We start from the raw sequence: 20,679 nt of genomic DNA, 5'->3' as shown, positions 1-20,679 counted from the left end.
ATGTAATTAACACATCATGCCATCATGAGATTATGTATGGAATTTAACTTACTTTTTTCTCGACTGTGAATCCTTTAAAACTCAACTTAGCGATGATTGTCATTCACATGAAACGGTAAACATTTTATAAAGAGCATGGTTTTCTCATTTTTCAATGACGTTTGTGGGTTTTCTGCTTCTGTTTCTCTCATCTCTTCTTAATCATACTATAATACAGATTGCGATGGCGTTTTCTTCTTGTCTTGATGTGAAACACGTGATCTATTTGTGTCTCGGCCTCACAAACTATTTCTATTTCTGTCTTGAGTTGTACCTGGTTAACAGTAAATAATGTAAAGCATTTTTTCATTTTAATTCCAAAGATATATCACTAATATAAGATATCACAAATGTTAGAGGATTAACACCATCTTAATGTATACATCTTGATTCCAATTTCTTGGGAACACTTTAATTAAATAGCAATATCAAACAAGGCATTCTTAAACCTTAATTGAAAAACACAGACGACTCGCCAAAATACTTGTTCAGTGTGCGTTTGATTTTCTTAAATAGTTCGGAGTAGGGGAATACGTAATTGTCAGCAAATTGAAAATTCAAAAATTGCTGTTGTTTGCTGTTTGTTGTTGAACATGTTTTCCTGTTCAGACAAAATTGCACGGGATGAAGTTCTCACCGTCAGTGCTTGGACTGTTTTCCAAATGGTGGTACACATACTGGAATGAATATTCAATGTTTTAAACATTTGTTTGTCCTTTTCAAAGTCAAAAGCTACAAAAATAGAAAATAACACTTCATAATACAAAATCAGCACAGTTTGATATTTTATAAGAAATTTAACGGTGCCGCTGAAATGTAGGAAGATAAAAAGAAAATTCAAAAACTTAATCAATATTTTAAAATATATTAATTAATATTCGACATTTCAAAAGTTGGGGAAAAAAACAATATCATCAGATTAAGAATGTTTTAAAATATTAATAACAATTATTAAAAATGTTTACTGGAATACCACTTCAAACGCAAACAAAGAATGAAAATTCCTTAATCAATTAGAAGGAGAAAAATCGCCAAATTCTGTAATAATACAGAATTCCAATTAAGTTATGGTTATTTACACATGAAATAGACAATTTCGTTTCGTTAGTAAAACCTGCAATGAATATCGCTGACACGAGAAAAATATATACAGTTATTACATCTAATGTGACGTTGATCTGATAGTACTTTGTCAACTGTTTACTTTACGATGGCGTTGCGTGACTTTACATTTGACTACGCGACAGTGAATTCAGATCTAATACCAATACAGCAAATGTTACATATAATCAAGGCCAAAACAAGTTGATTTCTTGTGAATTTGTTTTTCTATTTGTATGTTCTGACAACGATTTTTTATGAGTAATTGCCCAGTTAATTACTATGAAATCAATAAGAAACTCGAGTATTTGAACATTACGTTAGATTGTTTTCGTAACAATTAAATTGTGATAAAATCACAGACATAGGTTGATTGCTAACATACATAATGATTGTATCATGAAAGAATCATCACTGTAGTTTTTCATAATTGCAATAAAAACACTTTACATATTAATTACGGGGAATCTCTAATTTACTGCTGTACATGTAACATGTTTTTCTGAATATTTTAGTGGCCCAGCTCAAGTATAGTTTAACATAAACACTTTCTACATTTATGTTTCATATTTATGTAAATCAAATTATATGTGTTCGATAACTTATATAACATGTCGCAACAACATGTATAACACTGCGGTGAACGTGAGGAGCTTCAGTTTGAAATTATCTTTATTAATTCATAATCGTACAGAAATATCGATGTTGTAGTTGTGTTATTTAAGCCTGTATAACATTATTGACTGCATTTCTGTAGTAGTATATCTATGAAGGCTGTATGTGCTATTTAAGGCTAAAGACGTTGTATTAGTACCGCATCAAGTACCTCGTGACACACATGATGACCGACAATTCATTGTTCTGTTTTGTAATGGACCAATCGGATCGATAGCATAACCTAATCCTTGTTAAAGGCTGTAACTAACCGCTGACCTGTTTATGAAACTAACCCTCATGCGATATAGAGATATGGGATATCTAACATTAATATTAAAATGCACTCGGCGGAATAGGAGACATGGGAAAATACGGTTTGTATTTTACCCACTATCATTTATTTGTCAACTAGACATCTCGTGGGGATAATCAATATCTGTCAGCTCTTAGTCATGACAATTTCGCCCATGTCTTTGCATAACAACCTTGGATTCCACTGTGGTTGTCACGGACACAAGGTATTTGCTTGCTTTACCTTGTTTGTATTGAACAGCCAAACCACACTTAAGTATATATTTTTTTCTAATTAGACTTGTATTTCTGTTTTAAAGTTGAATAGTTTAATCGAAAGAATTGTTAGCTTTTGTTTGCTTTTCATAAATCTTATCAGCGGTGTTGATATATTTTTGATGATTTCAAATTTTAGGACGTATGTGCAATAGTTAATAGGTTCCAAACATTAACATATACAAATAAAACATTTTAAAAGTACACACAAACCGGACATTGCTTCATTATTTAAGTTATGTATGGAAGCATACGATTAGTGTGCCTCTCATGTTTGAATGTCCTCAAACTTTCCCTAGGTTTCAACACTTTAGGTCCCTTGGGATTAGCGACGTTTATACAAGGACACAACACCTGCATAATGAACTATAATTTATCCTTCGGCTGAACTCTGTATTGTCCTCGTTTTCACACTCCTTCAGCCGATTTGTTTTCTATAGTTTCCTTCTGGATCACTGTAGAAATAAGAGAAGGCGAGTTTAGTTAATTAGCCGTGATGACCCAAATGTATACTGACAATGACTATTTCCTTGTTTGTCTTGTCAAGACCCTCCATTTGCTGGGAGGATTGAGTAGTCTCGTCTCACTATTGATAGTGTTATGCTAATGACCATTCACGATCTCTGACACTATGCAAGTTGCATACACTTTGTAAATTAATCTGATAAATATTGACAGATTTTGGATAAGGATTCTGGTTCGAACTTTGTTATTTTGTTTAAGTTTTTTCGTTTATTTATTTTTACTTTTTGGGACCTGAAAATTATTTTCTTTTTTTACGTGTTACAGAAAATGAGTTCTGAGTCGAATAGCTCTGGAGATAACAGCATCGCCATGATTAAACGCGGAGAGGAAGATGAGGGGAATGACAAAAGAGGGGGATGGAAAGGACGATTAGACTTCATTCTCACCTGTATAGGGTACGCTGTCGGACTTGGCAACATATGGAGGTTCCCCTATCTCTGTTACAAGAGTGGAGGAGGTAGGTAGACAAGATAACTGGCACAGTACGTGACTTGGCGAGAAAAGCTGATTGTAACTCCACTTAAAGCATACGTAATATAAGAATATCTGCTGAACACCTACTTTAAATGATAATTAATAAATATGGCTAAACAATAGCCTTCTTGAGTTTGGGGATGTCAGGATTAAAAGGAAACGTGTATTTTATTTTTAGTAAAACACGTGTACACGTTGTTTCAGATTATTTAATTGTTGGCAACTCGTATACTGGGTGTATTAGCGTCATACAGTACCTAACATCAAGTCCTGCACATTAAATGTTTTAAGCTTCAAGACAAAACAATACACTGCAAACAGACGCATGCAGATCAGCTTGATTTTGTCAATGATGAAAGGCACACACTTTTCTAGGTTAAACTGACGTTTTCAGTGAAGCATCAATTAGACAATTTTTCCAGATTTCCCGTTTCTACATGTACAATGTAATGTGAGAATTTTACCAGCAATTGAAAACTTATGTTGGTTGTGATACTTAAACCATTATCTGTTTTCAAATTTAGAAAAAAAAAACGTTTTTATCAAAGATTGTCAAGTGTATTACATATTAGGGACATAATATAAAGGATCGAGTTATTCATTATGAAAAAATATATAAAGAATTATTTGTCAAGTAAATATTGAAACAAAGAAGCAAATTGATGTTTTAAGTTGTAGTATATTTCTTGATAACTGTAGGAGAATGCAGTTTAACTCTCTTTTCTGGTCTATACTGTATGTACTTCTTAATTTCGAAGGTGCTATTCATTTGTGTGTTCTTTGTACAATTTGTTAAACTTGTATTGTTATATTTCCAGGTGCTTTCTTCATTCCTTATTTCATATTTTTGCTGTTATGTGGGTATCCGCTGTTCTTTTTGGAGGCTAGTTATGGTCAGTTTAGCAGTCTTAGTCCTATAACTACGTGGAGAATGAGTCCACTTTTTAAAGGTAAGCCGTGTGTTTATGTTGCAAAGCTCTAGATCAAATGAAAATACACTTGAATGATCTTGCGTATCGAGAAAGGCTTCCATCGAAGCTTATGCAAGAGTTTGAATAATTGGGAGAGTAAATACCCATACATTCTTACAACAATAACACAGATAAATACATTATTGTGATTTCTTTTAGGTGTTGGTGTTGGCATGGTGATGGTATCCGGGCTGGTTTGTGTTTATTACAATGTCATTGTCGCCTGGACGCTCTACTACCTCTTTATGTCATTTCGGGCTGTGTTGCCATGGAGTCAATGCGGTAATGACTGGAACACAGAAAACTGCGTGGATGGATCTGAAAGGATTGTGACAAACAGCACACAGAGCAACTATACGACATTAAATAGCACTAACATCATGTCCAACATTTCACAATATGTCATTTCTGCAAACGGCTCAATTACACACCTTTCTGCAAAGACTAGTCCAAGCGAGGAATATTGGGAGTAAGCATATTAATAATTTACACATATTTCAATTCAGCAGACGATGTATCACTTTCATCGTCAAATAATTGGGAAAATCTAATCTGATTTCTTTTTTAGTTTATTCGCTAAACAACAGTTTTTTGTTCATATGTTTTTTTCTATATAGATGTTGATACTCTTCGAAAGTTTAATTTTCTTTTATTTACAGTATCACGTGTCAATATATCTTACCCATTAGATCTATTCCCTACCTATCCAAAAGCAAAATATTGCCCAAAATTTCGCAACTTTTCAGTTTTCACTGATGCTAATAACAAGTTTTTAAGCAATTTATTTAAGATAATTGCATATGTATGCAAACATGTACCATCCGCATCACTTGCTTATTTTATGTTCAGTGTAAGAAAAGAATTTAATTGAATAGAACTGGTTATTTAAAGGCAGTTATGATAAAATACTTGTTTTATCTTTAACAGAAATCATGTCCTTGAACTATCTGGAGGAATTGAGGAGGCGGGAATTATCAGATGGCCACTTTTGCTGTGTCTCATATTGGCTTGGTTCTTTGTCTTCCTGTGTCTGTTTAAAGGCGTGAAAGTATTGGGCAAGGTGGGTGAAAAATACTCATATAATAATGGGATAATTATTTACTCTCAAAACATAAAACAGAAAAACGTTTTTTAAGGTGGTAAAGGTATTTGACAAGGTGGGTGAACATATCTATATCAAAATTGGAAAGTTATTTACTTAGTGGAAGATAATAGAAAACGTTTAACTCCGAAACCTTAAGACAGAAAAACTTTTATAACGCCGTGGTAAAGAGGATGGAAACTATGTCGTGACTGGAGAGTGATTTACTTACATGAAGAAAATAAAAGTAATATTTGAGCTAAAACTCAAAAACGTAAATGCAAATACATCAATAGTTTGTTTGAATCAGTAAGAGATATCGCATAAATGTACGTATCAACATATTACACTATACTGGAATGTGTAAAATTAAGTTACCATGGTAACCGAAGGTCTCCATTCTAACATAAAAAGTGATTACTTTTCGAAATCTGAAGCATGAGATGTTGACCGTCGAACGTGCACCAGATTGGCTCTTTACGATCGATTTTCCCGAAACATCCATGTAACATCTGCAGTTCACAGGAAAACTACTAAGTCCCTGTACGCCACATAACAAATCTGCTATGATTCACCTTTCAGCTATGACCCTCAGCTGCTTTGTGAGGAAAAACTAAGCGGTCTGTCACTCAATCGCATTCACAGAAGCACTTATGTTTTATCAATATTCGTATTTAGTTATGTAGCGATTGCATGTAACAAAAATGATCTTGCTTTGATAACGTGTGTATATAATATTTACAGAGTGCTAATTTGGATAGAGGTAAATACGATTACGTATTGATGTCATAAAAATTATTCTACATCTAAATAAATATATATTCATTCATTCCGAGATATTTTTTCTTTCCTTTTTTTGTTTGTGTCTGTTTTTTTTATCTCTTACATTTCTTCACACACAGGTGATGCATTTTGCCGCTCCCTTTCCATACCTAGTTTTATTAGTTCTTCTTATCCGAGGGGTGACCTTACCGGGTGCTTTGGAAGGCATCAAATTCTATGTTCTTCCTAAATGGGAAAAACTAGGAGAGTTCCAGGTAATAATAATATTTAAAGTTTCAAAATACCTTAATATACATAAAAATTGAAATATATGTAATCCCTTATTTTGCACATAAATCTTTTTTTAAATGTGAAAATGTGAGAATAATTCATATACATGTAATTTGCTGCCACTGGTCACGTTTCTTACTGGAAAGGATTACATATGAATTGCATTATTCTACCAAGCTTCTATAGGAGGTACCAATCACTGAGAGTTAACAGTAGTAGTGTCAAACATACAGGCTCTTTTCATGCTGTAAGCAAAATCTAGAAAAAAAAAGAAAATACTATTGTCACTCCGGATGTGCAATCCTTACATCATATATCCTTATGGTACACATCTGTGTTTCACTTGTGTATAAGCACGTGATCTTGTAAAATAACCAAAATCACATCATCAGGACTATCGTCTTAACAGATGGATGACTGCACCTGGTGGATATCTTTACGTTGAATTTGTGACTTAAAAGATTCCTTATGCTAACTTGCATCAATCAAATCAGGCATACCTTGTTTTTCTTTATGCAAACTGACATTTGATTCGCGCTATCGTTTAGGTTTACATAATAGGTACATTTATCAACAGTCGCCAGCGTAGCTTGGTTTCTCGGTTTATTTATAGAGTAGTCTAATCCACTAATCTAGACAAGAGTGTACCAACACACACAGGATGTTCGATATGTGGGAATACACTGATAAATGGCTCTACACACTAGGAAATATTGTTGAGAGCCCGTATGATCAAACTTGTTGCTTGGCGACTGGCTTAACACTTAACTTTCAGAATTAGTTTTGATTTTCAATAAATGTTTACCTACATTATCATTAGTGCGTGTACGCATTACATAAGAAATAAAGACTTAAATGTGGCTATTATGTTATGTAATTGTTCAATTCCTATGTAATATATACCTGGCCAAAATGTATCCTGAAGTAAAGTTATACACATTTTCAATGAAATACTGATATGGGTGTTAGCATTACTATTTGGTCAATGACAACCTGGAAGGCAATTATTCTTTATGCGATGACTCCGACTGACACCGAATCGTAATACAGCGTCAACAAATCCCGATTTCTAAAATTATGTAAAAAAAAAAAAAAAAAAACAATTCATTATTGCGTTTTTTGATTGTTTACAACTACATTAGAATACAGATGACCTATGTATCACGTTTGGATAAGATATGTGTAAGTTACCCTCCTACATTCTAGATTATATCAATTCAAAGGAGATATTAAATTATATTGAAAAGTCAACAGTATTTTTAACATGCTACTTGTGCAGTGTAATACAATATTTTGTTTGCATGCATTAACTTTCACGGAAATGAAATCTCGACAAGAGCTATTACAATCAATATTTTGTCATTACTATACCAAATCACGCTTTGGGAAATTTGATTTTAATCGCATGTTGTATTTCCTTTGGCCATGTGTTCGTCAATTATGTATTGTTTTTAATGTTGACAAGTGAAGCTGTCGTACCACAGCTGTATTTTTATTTCGAGTTTCGTCCTGTTATCAGGTATGGGGAGATGCTGCCTTGCAGATTTTTTACTCTGTCGGTATGGGATGGGGAGGTATTGTAACTATGGCCAGCTACAATAAATTCACCAATAACATTTACAGGTATGTATAATCACGTTGACATAATTGCTTGAACAGACGTCTAATTTTGTTTTGTATATCCACATGATATCTAAAATTTTGATAGTAATAGGCCCAAATACCTAAACATCAACGCCACTTTTTAATACTTAATCAGGTTTATGTCAAACTTTTTTCACAACACAAACATGTCGACATTGCAAAATTTCTTCTCAAAATGTTTAATTGGACATTGTTGTAAAAAAAGTATTTATATTAACAAGTTATTGTAGATTTTCGTCTAAACAAAATGAAATGGAATATCTGACAAACAAATATCAGATATATTCCACAATGAGTCTGTTTTATGTTTTGCCGTAGAATGTCAATATGCCATCATCTTCTGTTTTATAGGGACGCTTTGATTGTGCCAATCATTAATTGTGGAACTTCAATATTTGCTGGTTTTGTCATTTTCTCTGTTCTTGGGTTTATGGCCCATCAGACTGGCTCATCAATTGAAGACGTAGTCAGCCAGGGTAGGTGCATTATGTAAAGTGTTACCAAATATATAAAATGTAGTACTATATCACACAATAAAAATGAGAAAAGGATGAATAAAAGACCTTTTCGGGGTATGAAATCAAAGGTAACAAGTAGAAAGCTCTTCCGTCGTCTGAAAAAAATATATAAATATAGTTTTAATGATTTTATACTATCAAAACATATTTTTAGAAAAGAAAAGAAAAACAAAAAGCAAAAGCAAACAAAAAAAAAAAAAAACAAAAAAAACAAAAGAAAAAAAAAAAAACAAAAACAGAAAAAATAAAATAAAAATGGGCTTTGCCAGGATGCTTAAAAGCGGTGATTAGTAATCGATATAAGGTGTAGATGCCATTTGTTAGTTTGGTATATTAAAAGGTGTCCTTTATCACAAAATAAACACGATATGGTTTTGCATTAGATATGTTAATGCATGTTTTCTTGTAGGGAATATATTTCCGTTACCACTGATATCCTTTTGACATTGAAGTGTACATTTTTCCTTTCCATGTTTTTCATCACAGGCCCAGGTTTAACATTTGTGGCGTACCCAGCTGCCGTTGCCAAGCTACCGATTTCTCCACTCTGGGCTGTGCTGTTCTTTCTTATGTTGTTTACTATTGGTGTAGACAGCCAGGTAGGATTTCAGATTCTTTTTGATGTAGTCCTGTACTTAAGTTTGTGTATACTCTGTATGCATTATCATTGGCCATCGATATTTCGAAAAGAACATGAATAATATTTGATTGTATAATGATCCGATAGCTAGAACAAATACAGAGTGTTGATATCTAACGATAATTCAATTGTGCAATCATATATCTGGTAAATCTGAATAACATTCAGTAAGTTAATCGACTTTATACTTTAATGCACTCGTTTAGAATACTGAATATTTAAATCTCCGTATTGATGGAAAACAGTGACAATGCATACTTAAACCATATCCATTTAATTTGACATGTGTGTGTAGGAAACATGCATACATGCATAATGTACTTGGTCTAGAGGGTATTGCGTAGAAAGTAAGAAAAATCTCCATCTTTCCACTGTTAATAAATAGTCGCGATAGCCTTCTTATTGCTAATTTTTGATTCTTCACAATTTTTTAAACAATTTTTAACATTTTGCTTAACTAAGAATATGAAACATTATTTTTAATAAAAGCTATGTAATGTACTAATTCAAATTTTCCTCACACTTTACGGTATCAATACAATTATCCCTAAACAAAGTCCTCAGAGACCGGCGTTTGTAAGCTCATTTTAATAAGTACGTATAAATCTATATATTTATATTGTAAATTATTGCATAAAAATATTAGCTATCTTAGTTTCCATTAGTTGGCTATTTGGAATAATTTCATTACCTAAATAATTAAAGGTATATTAATATTCATTCATCATTATTTAACCAGAAATACGGCTTGATCCCTTACACTGAATCGTGCAATATCGTACATTGTTTCATTTAGCCAGATTTACAATGCTTTTTTCATTTCATATCTTTAAGTTAATATCGTATTTTTCATTATACAAACAGGATATTAAGCAAAGGCCATATTTTGTGAGTATTTAGATCGCTCAAGTTTATATCTTAAAAGATATCAGGTTCTGAACAAACTTGGAGTCAAGGTTCACTTACAATCCAAGCGAACAAATTTGGCCTTAGATACAGCCAAACCTCGTTACCTTGAAAATGTGATCTTACATATAGCCAACTTTTGAAAAATGAAAATCGTTTAATAACAAGCCAGTCCATGATATGTCGAAGTCGTCGTTAAGATACGGAACGACATCGACTTATTGGATGTATTGGTGCCATGTAACAGAGGTATACACTGTATCTTCAATTCTAGAAAACACGGCATTGAGCTCAACTAAATGTCCACGATATGGATATACAAACACGTTATTTCATAATTCGATTGTGCTTCGAAATAAGAAAACATATGTTCGTATTGTTTAACGAACATATGTGTGTGTGTAATAGTAAATATATATGAATTACGTTCTTTAGTTTAAGTATCACCTCACGGAACAACCTGTCGAAAGTAAGTATTTTACGTATCACAAAAGGTTCTGAATGATGTGAATGTGTGCTTTTGAGAGAATACAAATTTGAAGGGAAAGTAGGAATGCAACAAAATGATAGATTATGGAACCCCCAATAGTATTTTTTTAAGTATCAACTCTAACATTAATAAATATAGAAATTGACACTAATATCATTATTATATATACACCCATACCTTGCTAAACAACCAGTGAAAGAGAGTGCGAGGGAGAGACATACAAAGGGGGGCTAGTCGTGCCTGAAATAGAATGGCATGTTCGTAAGTTAAGAATTGTTGATTTGAATGGTGTGTTTCATACCAAGTATTAAGACTTATTGTATTATTTAAGTTGATGATTTTTAACTGTCAGGAAAATGTAAATACAGATGACTTTATAGTATTAACTAAATTTATGATTACAATATTTACAACAGTATGAATCACACCATTTTAAATCATTGTTATGTTAAATTGTTCATCACGCTATTCAATTACCATACTTCAAAAGGCTAATGTCAATCACTTCATTTCGTGAAATATTTATTTCCGACATCATTCTAAAGATTCTCTGTTCAATTATCTGGAATAAAATTAAGATTCTGACATGTTTAAAAGGACTAATTATGAATTCTGACGATGTTGTAACAATTACAGCATGACAATTTCTGGAGCGGATTGCAAAATACGGGCGATTCGTTACACTGCAAAGATTATTTGTATAATAGTAAAAACTATCAATATTTATATGAAATATATATAACAAATACATCGAAAATGGGAGCTCTAATGATGTCAAATCAAACATACCCCAAGCTATGGTTTAAAAAGATAGAGTTGTGATTAAACAATTAAGCTTTTTTAATAAAAGTTTAATAAGAGGTTCCATCGTGCAACATTGTCTTGTCATCTAGATGTCATTTTAAAAATGTTGGAATATCCTTTTGAAATTCTGTTCTAATTCGAAAATATAAATGAAATTAACATTTCATGAATAAGTGATTAACATGAAGGGATTACATTATTTACTGTTGTTACTTATGTGTATTTTTGTTTTTTTCTTATTAAATTTCAAAAGCAGGTTAACGACGTTCAAGCTTCCAGTGGAGGGCAAGGGCCAACCTGCTGGCAACGGTCCTACCAAGCTTGCTTCATCCGACTAATAGGTTTTCTATCCAATGATACTTTATATTGCAATGATTCTCACATATATTTATATATATATCGATAATGGTAATGATATTGTCAACAAAAAGATTACTTGACGTAAACTGATCACAAAAACTTTTCGAGTATCAATTTTATCTTTTGACACTTAAGAATAAACCTGATTTGGTTTTTTTAACTTGTTTGGTACTTACAACTCACATGTCTATTTTTGAGTCTTTTCCCCCTAAAGTATTCATTCACAACGATTTATATACAAACAAAAATGACCGATGGTATTTTTTGCCAGATAGGAACATTGTTTTTTTCCTCACTGTTGTAACTATCCTAACAAGGTTTTAATAACTTTCTTTATGCACATACAAATAAAAAAATGAATTAATAGTTTTTGTATGAGAGAGTTAATTTGAAATTACAAATTTATTTCAAGGTATTTTTCTTTGTTGTAGGAAAATGAAACTATTTCAATCCGGTTGACTTTAATCAAATTAATTGGATGTATTTTGAGGTAACGTAAATGTGCAAAAGAAACTCGGTTCAATCTGTTCTTTTGGCATCTTAATAGTAAATACGATAATTTCACTTTCATTTACCGATATTGGAATGGAATGTTCTTGTTTACCAAACTTCCAATCAATTTGAATTCATCCAAGTCAACCGTTTTAATGTATTATATGATGGATTATGATAAAATGGGAAAGCTACTTCTGAGAGAATTGCATGCAAAGAAAAAAATACACAAAATATACACTCCTACTTAAGAGGACAGTTCAAGTATTGCTCAATATTACTCCCACCCGTCATGTCACGATAAAGAAAAATGAAAAAAAATGTTTTTAAATGCATATACTTGTGTATTTTTGTTCTTTTGACCTGCGTATAATTTTACTTTACACATATCAAGCTTGGAGTAATAATAAGATTTATTTTCCCACTTGAAGTTTTTGGAATATACCGACGAAAAAAGGTGCATTTATTTATTATTTTTCCCAATCTTCATACATCACCCTAATTCATAAAATCATATTTTCATATTAATGTATATATCGATATGGTCATGAAACGTACACGGAGGAATATTTATGAATTGTCTTTGCATGCAGTATTAATCAGAAAACGACTAAAAATGGTTTCTGTCTGTGTCATCGAAATATTTTAGACGTTATTGCATTGTAAGTTTACAAGACCAAAAAAGTCGATAAAACAATTGGCAGTCTTGTATACATAATAGTACCAGAGTTGCTTTCAGCTGCGTGGGGAAATCATATGTAATAATATTGGTATAGGCGTACTGGTTATTTCTGTATGTCATGTCGCTTCCGTGTTATTTTAATATATTAAGAAATCAATGACATGGAAACGAAAGAATATATGGAAAATTTGTAAAAAGAACATAACTTTACGTAGATGGTAAAAAACAATATCATGTTCCTAATTAAGTCAATTATTCATTACGGTGTTACCAAAGTGTTACAGGTTAGAAACTGTTCAATTTTGCATGTGTTTCCACATATGATTTTCTTTGTAAATGTGCCCATTTGAAAAAGAAATAGGCACTGCTGATATGCATCTCTTCATTCATGTTTTTCACATTATATATATATATATTTGTTATGTACATGATAAATATATATATGTCTTGCAAAAATGCGTTTGTAAATATCGTCCATATTCATTGACACAGTGGAAAACTTCCATTTTTCATCAGCTTTTTATCCCCATGGCAACTACCCTACATAATCCACCATACGTATCATACCATGCATCCATCATCTAAAAACTGTTGTTCACTTGTAGATATATGTGTAACGTCTGATTTTCTTTCTGTTATGCCCCTTAATTATGAGCAAAACATTGTTTTCTTTTTAATTTGGTATAACAATTAGTTAACACATTAAGTGATTAAAATGCTAGGAACTTACTTGAAACGAATACAATTAAAAATTTAGCATATTTCGGCATAAAAAGAACAACACAAACCTTTTTCCTACAAATTCCAAATCAACATTTGGTAACACATGCATTAGTCAAGGACACGATTTTTTTTTTTTTTTTTTTTGAGATAAACTACAAAAACAAACGCTACTTTGATGGTACAAGATAAATGACCTAGTTACCCTTGACACAAAGGTCTTCACCTGCTGAAACTATGTTACTGCTTTTTCTATTAACATGTTTTTTTCTTTGTCTATTTAGTTCGGTATGGTTGAGACATGCATCACAGCGTTCTTGGATACTTTCCCAAAGACTCTGAGGAGCAGACGAGTGCTTGTCTCTGCAATCGCCTGCACGATTGAATGTCTTCTTGGGCTGCCATTAATTACACAGGTGATGAATAGCAACATGCTTTTCTGAAATAATTAAATTAAAAGCTGGGGATGAAATAAACAGTAGTGAAATAAAATTAAATTCGGCTTGGTGGTCTAGTTTGTTGATGTCAACAGTTCAACGCTTTTTACAGCGAGAATGTTCCTACAATGTACAATTTTCAGAATATATATCTTATACTTTAAGCATAATTGTGATACTGACGGACAAATGTCAACTTGATTCTGCAATAGTCTTTTTAATAATTGAATAGATTTTTATTATGTGATATGTATTTCAAAGTAAGCAAGATAAATCAAGAAATAGATAAATTTTATAAATTCTGATATATTCAGATATATATTTTCAATTTTGATCTTATGAGGGCTTTCTTTATCTATTGTTGTGTTTTATAAATATGTAAGGTTACTCGCTTTATACTCACTGTTAACTTCATGTTATTTTTTCTTTATAATCTTTCCTACTTTCTTTGATGAAGAGTTAAATTAACTGTCTTTTTCTGCTGTTAATATTAACATATATATTGTTTCATATCAATCTGATCAATGTTGTGTTATATTTATCACAGGGAGGAATATACGTCCTACAGATTATTGACTGGTATTGTGCGAGTTTTTCGCTCATGTTGATATCACTTACCGAGGTTCTTGTCATCGCTTACGTTTACAGTAAGTTAAATCCGGAATCAAACGTTTAATTCAGGTCCTTTTGTATTATTCAAAGTTACAACGAAAATCCAATTAACACGAGGAGATGGCTGTACATATATATCTAAATCACTGTCATGTGTGCCTGAAAAGTTAGAAATAACTTGTTACTAAATGTTGTTTGTTAATTAATTAATTTTTTTTAAATAACCAAATTACAGAAGATATTTTAATTTGTGCTGGTTGAACTCTTCTCAAAACGATACTTTTTCGATATACGTTTTTGTAATATGATGAATATACAGAAATAAATGTTCTATTGAACTTATACAACGACATGTGTGTATATCTTAATCAAAATAAATAAGTAAATTAAAGTAGTCACATTTCACCTAGAATACTTAAATGGGGGATGTTTAAAACGGTATTAAAACAAATAAAATATCAAGATATTGCAACAAAACTTATTGTTATTTATGCCATTGTTTATGTTAATGCTAGTGTGATTTTCGTGAAAACTATATTTTTATGAAATGCGGAACAATATTGACGTGATATATAAAACGTTCACAACCTAGGATTATCAGGACCGGTGTTATATTTTGGTACATCTTAGTGTCGACTTAAAATGTGCTGAGATATATTTGATCGTTCTTTGTTGAAGTTGACGACAAGGTGCATTGTTTTTTTCTACAGAAACCGACCGATTTATGTCAGATATCGAGTTCATGATTGGGTTTAGACCACATGCAATCTGGATTTACCTTTGGAAGTTCATAACACCAGCTGTTATCGTGGTAGGTATTCACAAAACAAAAGTATGTCGTTGCATCAGTAAAATAAAATATTGAGTGTACGGTATATTGAACTAAAATATGCATAAGGTTAATTACCATAATGATTAATATTATCATTATGTTCTTAACAAAACAAATACAAGGCTCTTGTGTTGAATCCTGTAAGCTTTATTTTCAAAATGCGATTTACTTATTTCTTGAAGTAGTGATGAAAATTGACATAATTGTCATAACTGAATTCTCCAGAAAATTATCTAATGCCTTTTAATCAATGGAATAACCTGGAATAATGTTTATTTCTCTCCACAGTTTATTTGGTTGTTCAGTGTAATTACACTCGGTCCTGTGACTTATGACGGGCGATCTTACCCTCAATGGGCTATAATATTCGGATGGTGTCTTGGTGTTTCCTCCGTTATACCAATACCTGCTCTCATTATCTACCAGATACTGCGGGAGAGAGGTTCTCTTCGTCAGGTAAATAAAATATGCAAGTTACCTTACTCAAACACGTCTTTGAAGAAAACATAACAATATTTTCTACAAGAGAAATCAACAAATCGGCGCTTTCTTCACAAGACAATAGTCTTAATAGACAACAATTAAGGAGATTGTAAATAAGGCTGAGTTTATGGTATACTGTCACATTCAATCAGGATATTTTCTATCAGGTTTTCAAGCCTTTAGTATTTTGTTCAGACGATTTTTTCTGTATTTTTCAGAGAGTCATTAAGTTGATGAAACCATCCGAACAATGGGGACCTAGTGTCCAAGAAGATCGGGACAGATACTACAAACATTTAAATCTTCAAAAGAGGATGGACCTTACTGCACGACAGATTGAAGACGATGATGACATGGAAAAGCACATGTTTCTGCCTACAACTGAAAAGTCAAGCATGCCAGTATGAAGCGAAAATATGATGTCACCATATTAACATTAATAAATACATCAATAAGGAACGTTAGTTTCCTTATATCGCACTGTGGTTCCTATCAGTAACCAATAATTGGAGACAAAATAAACACGATCTGACCATTGGTTGCTTAAGTAGATAGGTCCCCGGGTCCCGATATTGATGAACATGGGTAATTTACAACTGTTTTGAAAAATGAAATCCGTAACGGAAACAGGATATGTTAATGATGAAATAATATTATCAGTAAATATTTGACGAATTGGAAATGCATACTGTTGTAGTGATTGCTCACTAGAAAATCACTATTAAGACAACTGAGCCATGTTTAAATGCCTTGTTTTGTTTTGTCTGGCGATATTGTCTTGTAAAAAAATACTTCCTTTCTTTTTGCATTTTATGATTGACCAGTAATTGATTGTGGTCATAATTCATTTCAAAATAGATCTCCTTTGTTGTCTTTATATTTGAAATCCGTAATAGAAATCCAGGCAAAATTCTATTATGATTCCTATAATAAACTTACCATGAAACATTTCACTTCTAGAGTCATTATAATATAATATTATGTTTCCATTGTTTTATATTAAGTGCTATGTACTATTATTATTTAAAAAGATTTTACTTCATACTTTGTTTTACTAAAACTGAAAAAAATAGAAAAGATATTTTTACAGTTCACAGTATTAAACAGTAATAATTTTACATTGCAGTGATACTCTTTTTCATTCGAAAATATCACACTGAAAACACCTCAACCATGATCAATCGATTATGGCATTGCAAAGTTCACTCTAAGTCATTTATATTTCATAACGTTCTCATAAGCACTAGCATCTGAAATCAATATATCATTTACATGTTATTTACCATTAGTTGGAAGAATGGTTTATATTTGCTATACAATCAATATTCTAATATCCACTACAAGGGCGAATGTTACAAAACATCCACATATCAAATATGTAATCACATCTATGTGATAATTATTTATAGTGCTAAACACCAAAGATTGTGAGATTTTTATATGGAATCTAGTCTTAATCAAATCCATATTGTCCTTTTTCAGTATTTACATTTTGATTATTGTAAACATAGGACCAGTTAAAATGCAAGAGATCGATGCGGTATGTGTTAAACCAATTAAAATGTATTACTTTATAAATTACATGTGGATTGTGAAGTAGTGTTATATATATTTTATCTTTAGTTGATACACTAGAAATGAAGTACTTAAAATCTGTACGGAGCACTATTAAGCTATGTTTTGTCGTAAGAATATTACGGTTAGTATTATTTGTTTATATGATTATGTAGGTTATATTTTATAGTTTGTACATCGTAGAATATATTTTGATGACTGCTTTTCGTTGGTTATTGTATATTATATATATATATGTTAAGCTTATTGGGAAACTAATATAGGTACACTTGTTATATTTTAAAAAAAAACGTAAGACATACTGATAATTATTAAAAGAAAAGGTACACATTTTTTCGAGGGTAACATGTGTGATTATTGAAATTAACATTCCATATAATGAGAATAAATTACCCAATTATAGAATATCATTATTACACATTAGGATATCCTAAATACTCAATCTATCAGTAGGTCTATGGTTTGGTCCATCCTTTAATAGTATGTTATGTAACCTTGATATGTGGATAATCCAATACACTCCTTTTGTTGTGGTCTTATTAAATCAACTTAACAAATCGAAATTATCCCGATCTGAAACAATGTAAATTTCGACCGTGTGTATCCATGGAACAGGAGATAATAACCCTTCTGGAGCATATTCTTTCTCTTGGAGAGTGTGAGGAGATTAAACATTACCTTCAAAGAACACTAGCCAACTTGGAGTGTTTAATATAATCCTTCGGAGACTTGTCCGAATTTAGTTATTGTCTAAACTATTTACTTATCTTTTCTGGAGTTAGTGATTATTTTCATAAAGCACCTGTCTCGTCCCGTAATGTCCTTTGTCATGTTTATTCGTGTTTCTTAGTTTTCGTTGACGTTTTTGGTATCGAATAGAATTGAATAAATACACTGATTTGGTATATTCTACTATCCGTATACATACATAACTAACATATTCATTTGTGCTCTATATGTTTTATATACTTGTACAACACAAGAGAAAATCACTATTTTGTAAGAATTTGAAGTTCGGTGCTCAATGTAATATGGTGTTAATCCTCTACCATATAAATATGTAAATAGTCAGTTATCGGCCATTGTATTACAGTATCAGATGGTGATTTACTAAATTAGTCTGTAAGATTTTAGTCGTATATCCACACAATGTGAACATCACACTTTCTCTTATAAATACGAGGTGCGTAATATTTGTTGACCAATTTAATCAAGTTATTTGCACTAATCAGTTGTATCTGTGATAATTTCGTGATCTGTTCCAGCAGAATGTAACTGAACGAAATCTACTTACCAAAGAAATTATTGAAATTAAGACTATTATTTGATCATACTTAAGAATTATGAGCGCTTTTGCAATTGTATGTTTTCAAGATCCGATACTGTGTATATGTCACTGTCTGTATTTGTTCCTTGTACAGTTTGTGTCTGATGTTGAAGTGTACATAATGCTTTGGAATGTGTATAAATATTCTTTCTTTTTGATTATTGATATGTATGTAAGGATCAGCCTTTTAAAAGTTTTCTTACTCTCTTGTCATATCTCAAGTGAAATGTTATTTGAGAAAGACGTGCTCACTCTCTCCCTATTGTTAAAAGGAAGTAGAGCAAATGATATTTTGAGTGTTTCTTAATATTCAAAGAAAATAAATTCCTTAAACAAATATGAACTGGTATAGGATGGTAATATCGACGGTAATGGTTTAACGAAAGAACAAATGAACTCACGAATTTATGACAAACAGTGCACCATATAGACTATTGTAAACATTAATTTTCCTTTTCGAAAAACAGAATTAAAGAGTTATTCATTTAAATTATCCTCTAGAAAATTTAATATACGAAGTTAATGATATTTACAAGATACCATAGAAAATATTTTACAGCATTATTTTGAATATGGAACATTTCATCTAATTTTTTACGCGTTGGTGCTGTGCTTTTATTATTTGTATTATTTTTTACTATTGGTCAGGTGAAGCCAAACATTGCCAAATGATCTTGAACTCATTAACGAAATCTTAGGACATCACAGTCATCAAACTTACTATATACATTATTGTAAACGTTGTCGTTGATAAAAACATTTCTCAACATAACAATGTCTGTTTCCATATTCTCTCTTCAAGCATTTCGTTTTTGTAATTTGAGTGCAATGTATAGACGTTAAAATCAAATAACAGTTTGGCTACTAGGGCTGACTATCATACGTGTTGTCCGTCCATTTAGTTTTCCCAAAATGATGTACTGATACAAATTTACATAGAGCGTTTTAAGTACGGGCTAAGCGTGTCAGCCCGGTAAATAAAGGAGAGACATCATATGTTATTTGATTAGAGAATACTCCAATGTATTGTTATATGATTAAAATGTATAAAACTAGTTTGTAGCTTTCTTAATCAACAAATCGCCTTGTAAGCACTATATTCCGTGACGAAATAACTTTCTTTGTTGTCAGCATTAATAAAAAAAACAATTTAGTTTGATCAGTAAACAATGAACAATCAATTGCACTAGTATTAGCACATGTCAGTTATTTTATTACAAATAAATAATGAAATTAAAATGTAAATGAGCTTATACACGTGTCATTATTTTTTATACTTATTTTGAATTCTGCATATGTTTGTGTAACATATGCACTGTATTTACGTATATATCAGTTGATCATTTCAGAACGGTGAACTGATATCATGAGTACCTCTGTCGTCAAAGTTTCTGTCTGACTTGGCTAAAGCAGACGTCTTGCTCTACTCATTATCTGTATTCAAGTGTAAGTTTTCTTTTTGGGATACTTATCCTCACAGACATGTGAGTCAGGAAAGTTTCGTATTTTTAACATTGTAGTATCTCAGGGAAGGAGGACAATGAATAAAACCACAGACTGAACACTGTAAGAAACAGTTCCAGATACTCATTAATTATATATATGCCTTGTCAGGATTACGTATAAGCATTTCACGTTATTTAATTATATCTGTAGTGACTCCAGTGGGATGCAGTTGAAATGATTCTG

General features: G+C 31.7%; 1 protein-coding gene across 2 annotated transcripts in view; it reads left to right on the top strand.

Moving 5' to 3' along the window:
• Positions 1-20,243, top strand: part of LOC132546164 (sodium- and chloride-dependent glycine transporter 2-like) — a 42,242-nt gene extending 21,999 nt beyond the window's left edge. For both annotated transcript variants that reach the window (XM_060209871.1, XM_060209872.1), the window contains exons 2-14: positions 3,154-3,346; positions 4,182-4,313; positions 4,494-4,803; positions 5,262-5,394; positions 6,318-6,452; positions 7,988-8,091; positions 8,464-8,588; positions 9,117-9,229; positions 14,009-14,140; positions 14,709-14,808; positions 15,484-15,584; positions 15,894-16,061; positions 16,307-20,243. In XM_060209871.1, coding sequence (XP_060065854.1) covers positions 3,154-3,346; positions 4,182-4,313; positions 4,494-4,803; positions 5,262-5,394; positions 6,318-6,452; positions 7,988-8,091; positions 8,464-8,588; positions 9,117-9,229; positions 14,009-14,140; positions 14,709-14,808; positions 15,484-15,584; positions 15,894-16,061; positions 16,307-16,495 — 1,935 coding nt within the window. In that variant the 3' untranslated portion in view covers positions 16,496-20,243. The remainder of the gene's footprint in view (positions 1-3,153; positions 3,347-4,181; positions 4,314-4,493; positions 4,804-5,261; positions 5,395-6,317; positions 6,453-7,987; positions 8,092-8,463; positions 8,589-9,116; positions 9,230-14,008; positions 14,141-14,708; positions 14,809-15,483; positions 15,585-15,893; positions 16,062-16,306) is intronic.
• The last annotated feature ends 436 nt before the right edge of the window (positions 20,244-20,679 follow it).

This window comes from Ylistrum balloti, unplaced genomic scaffold, assembly GCF_031769215.1.
Source record: "Ylistrum balloti isolate Yb309-2 unplaced genomic scaffold, AGI_CSIRO_Ybal_v1 Utg369876, whole genome shotgun sequence".
Taxonomy (NCBI): Eukaryota; Metazoa; Mollusca; class Bivalvia; order Pectinida; family Pectinidae; genus Ylistrum; species Ylistrum balloti.
This window is presented reverse-complemented; position numbering and strand designations above follow the sequence as displayed.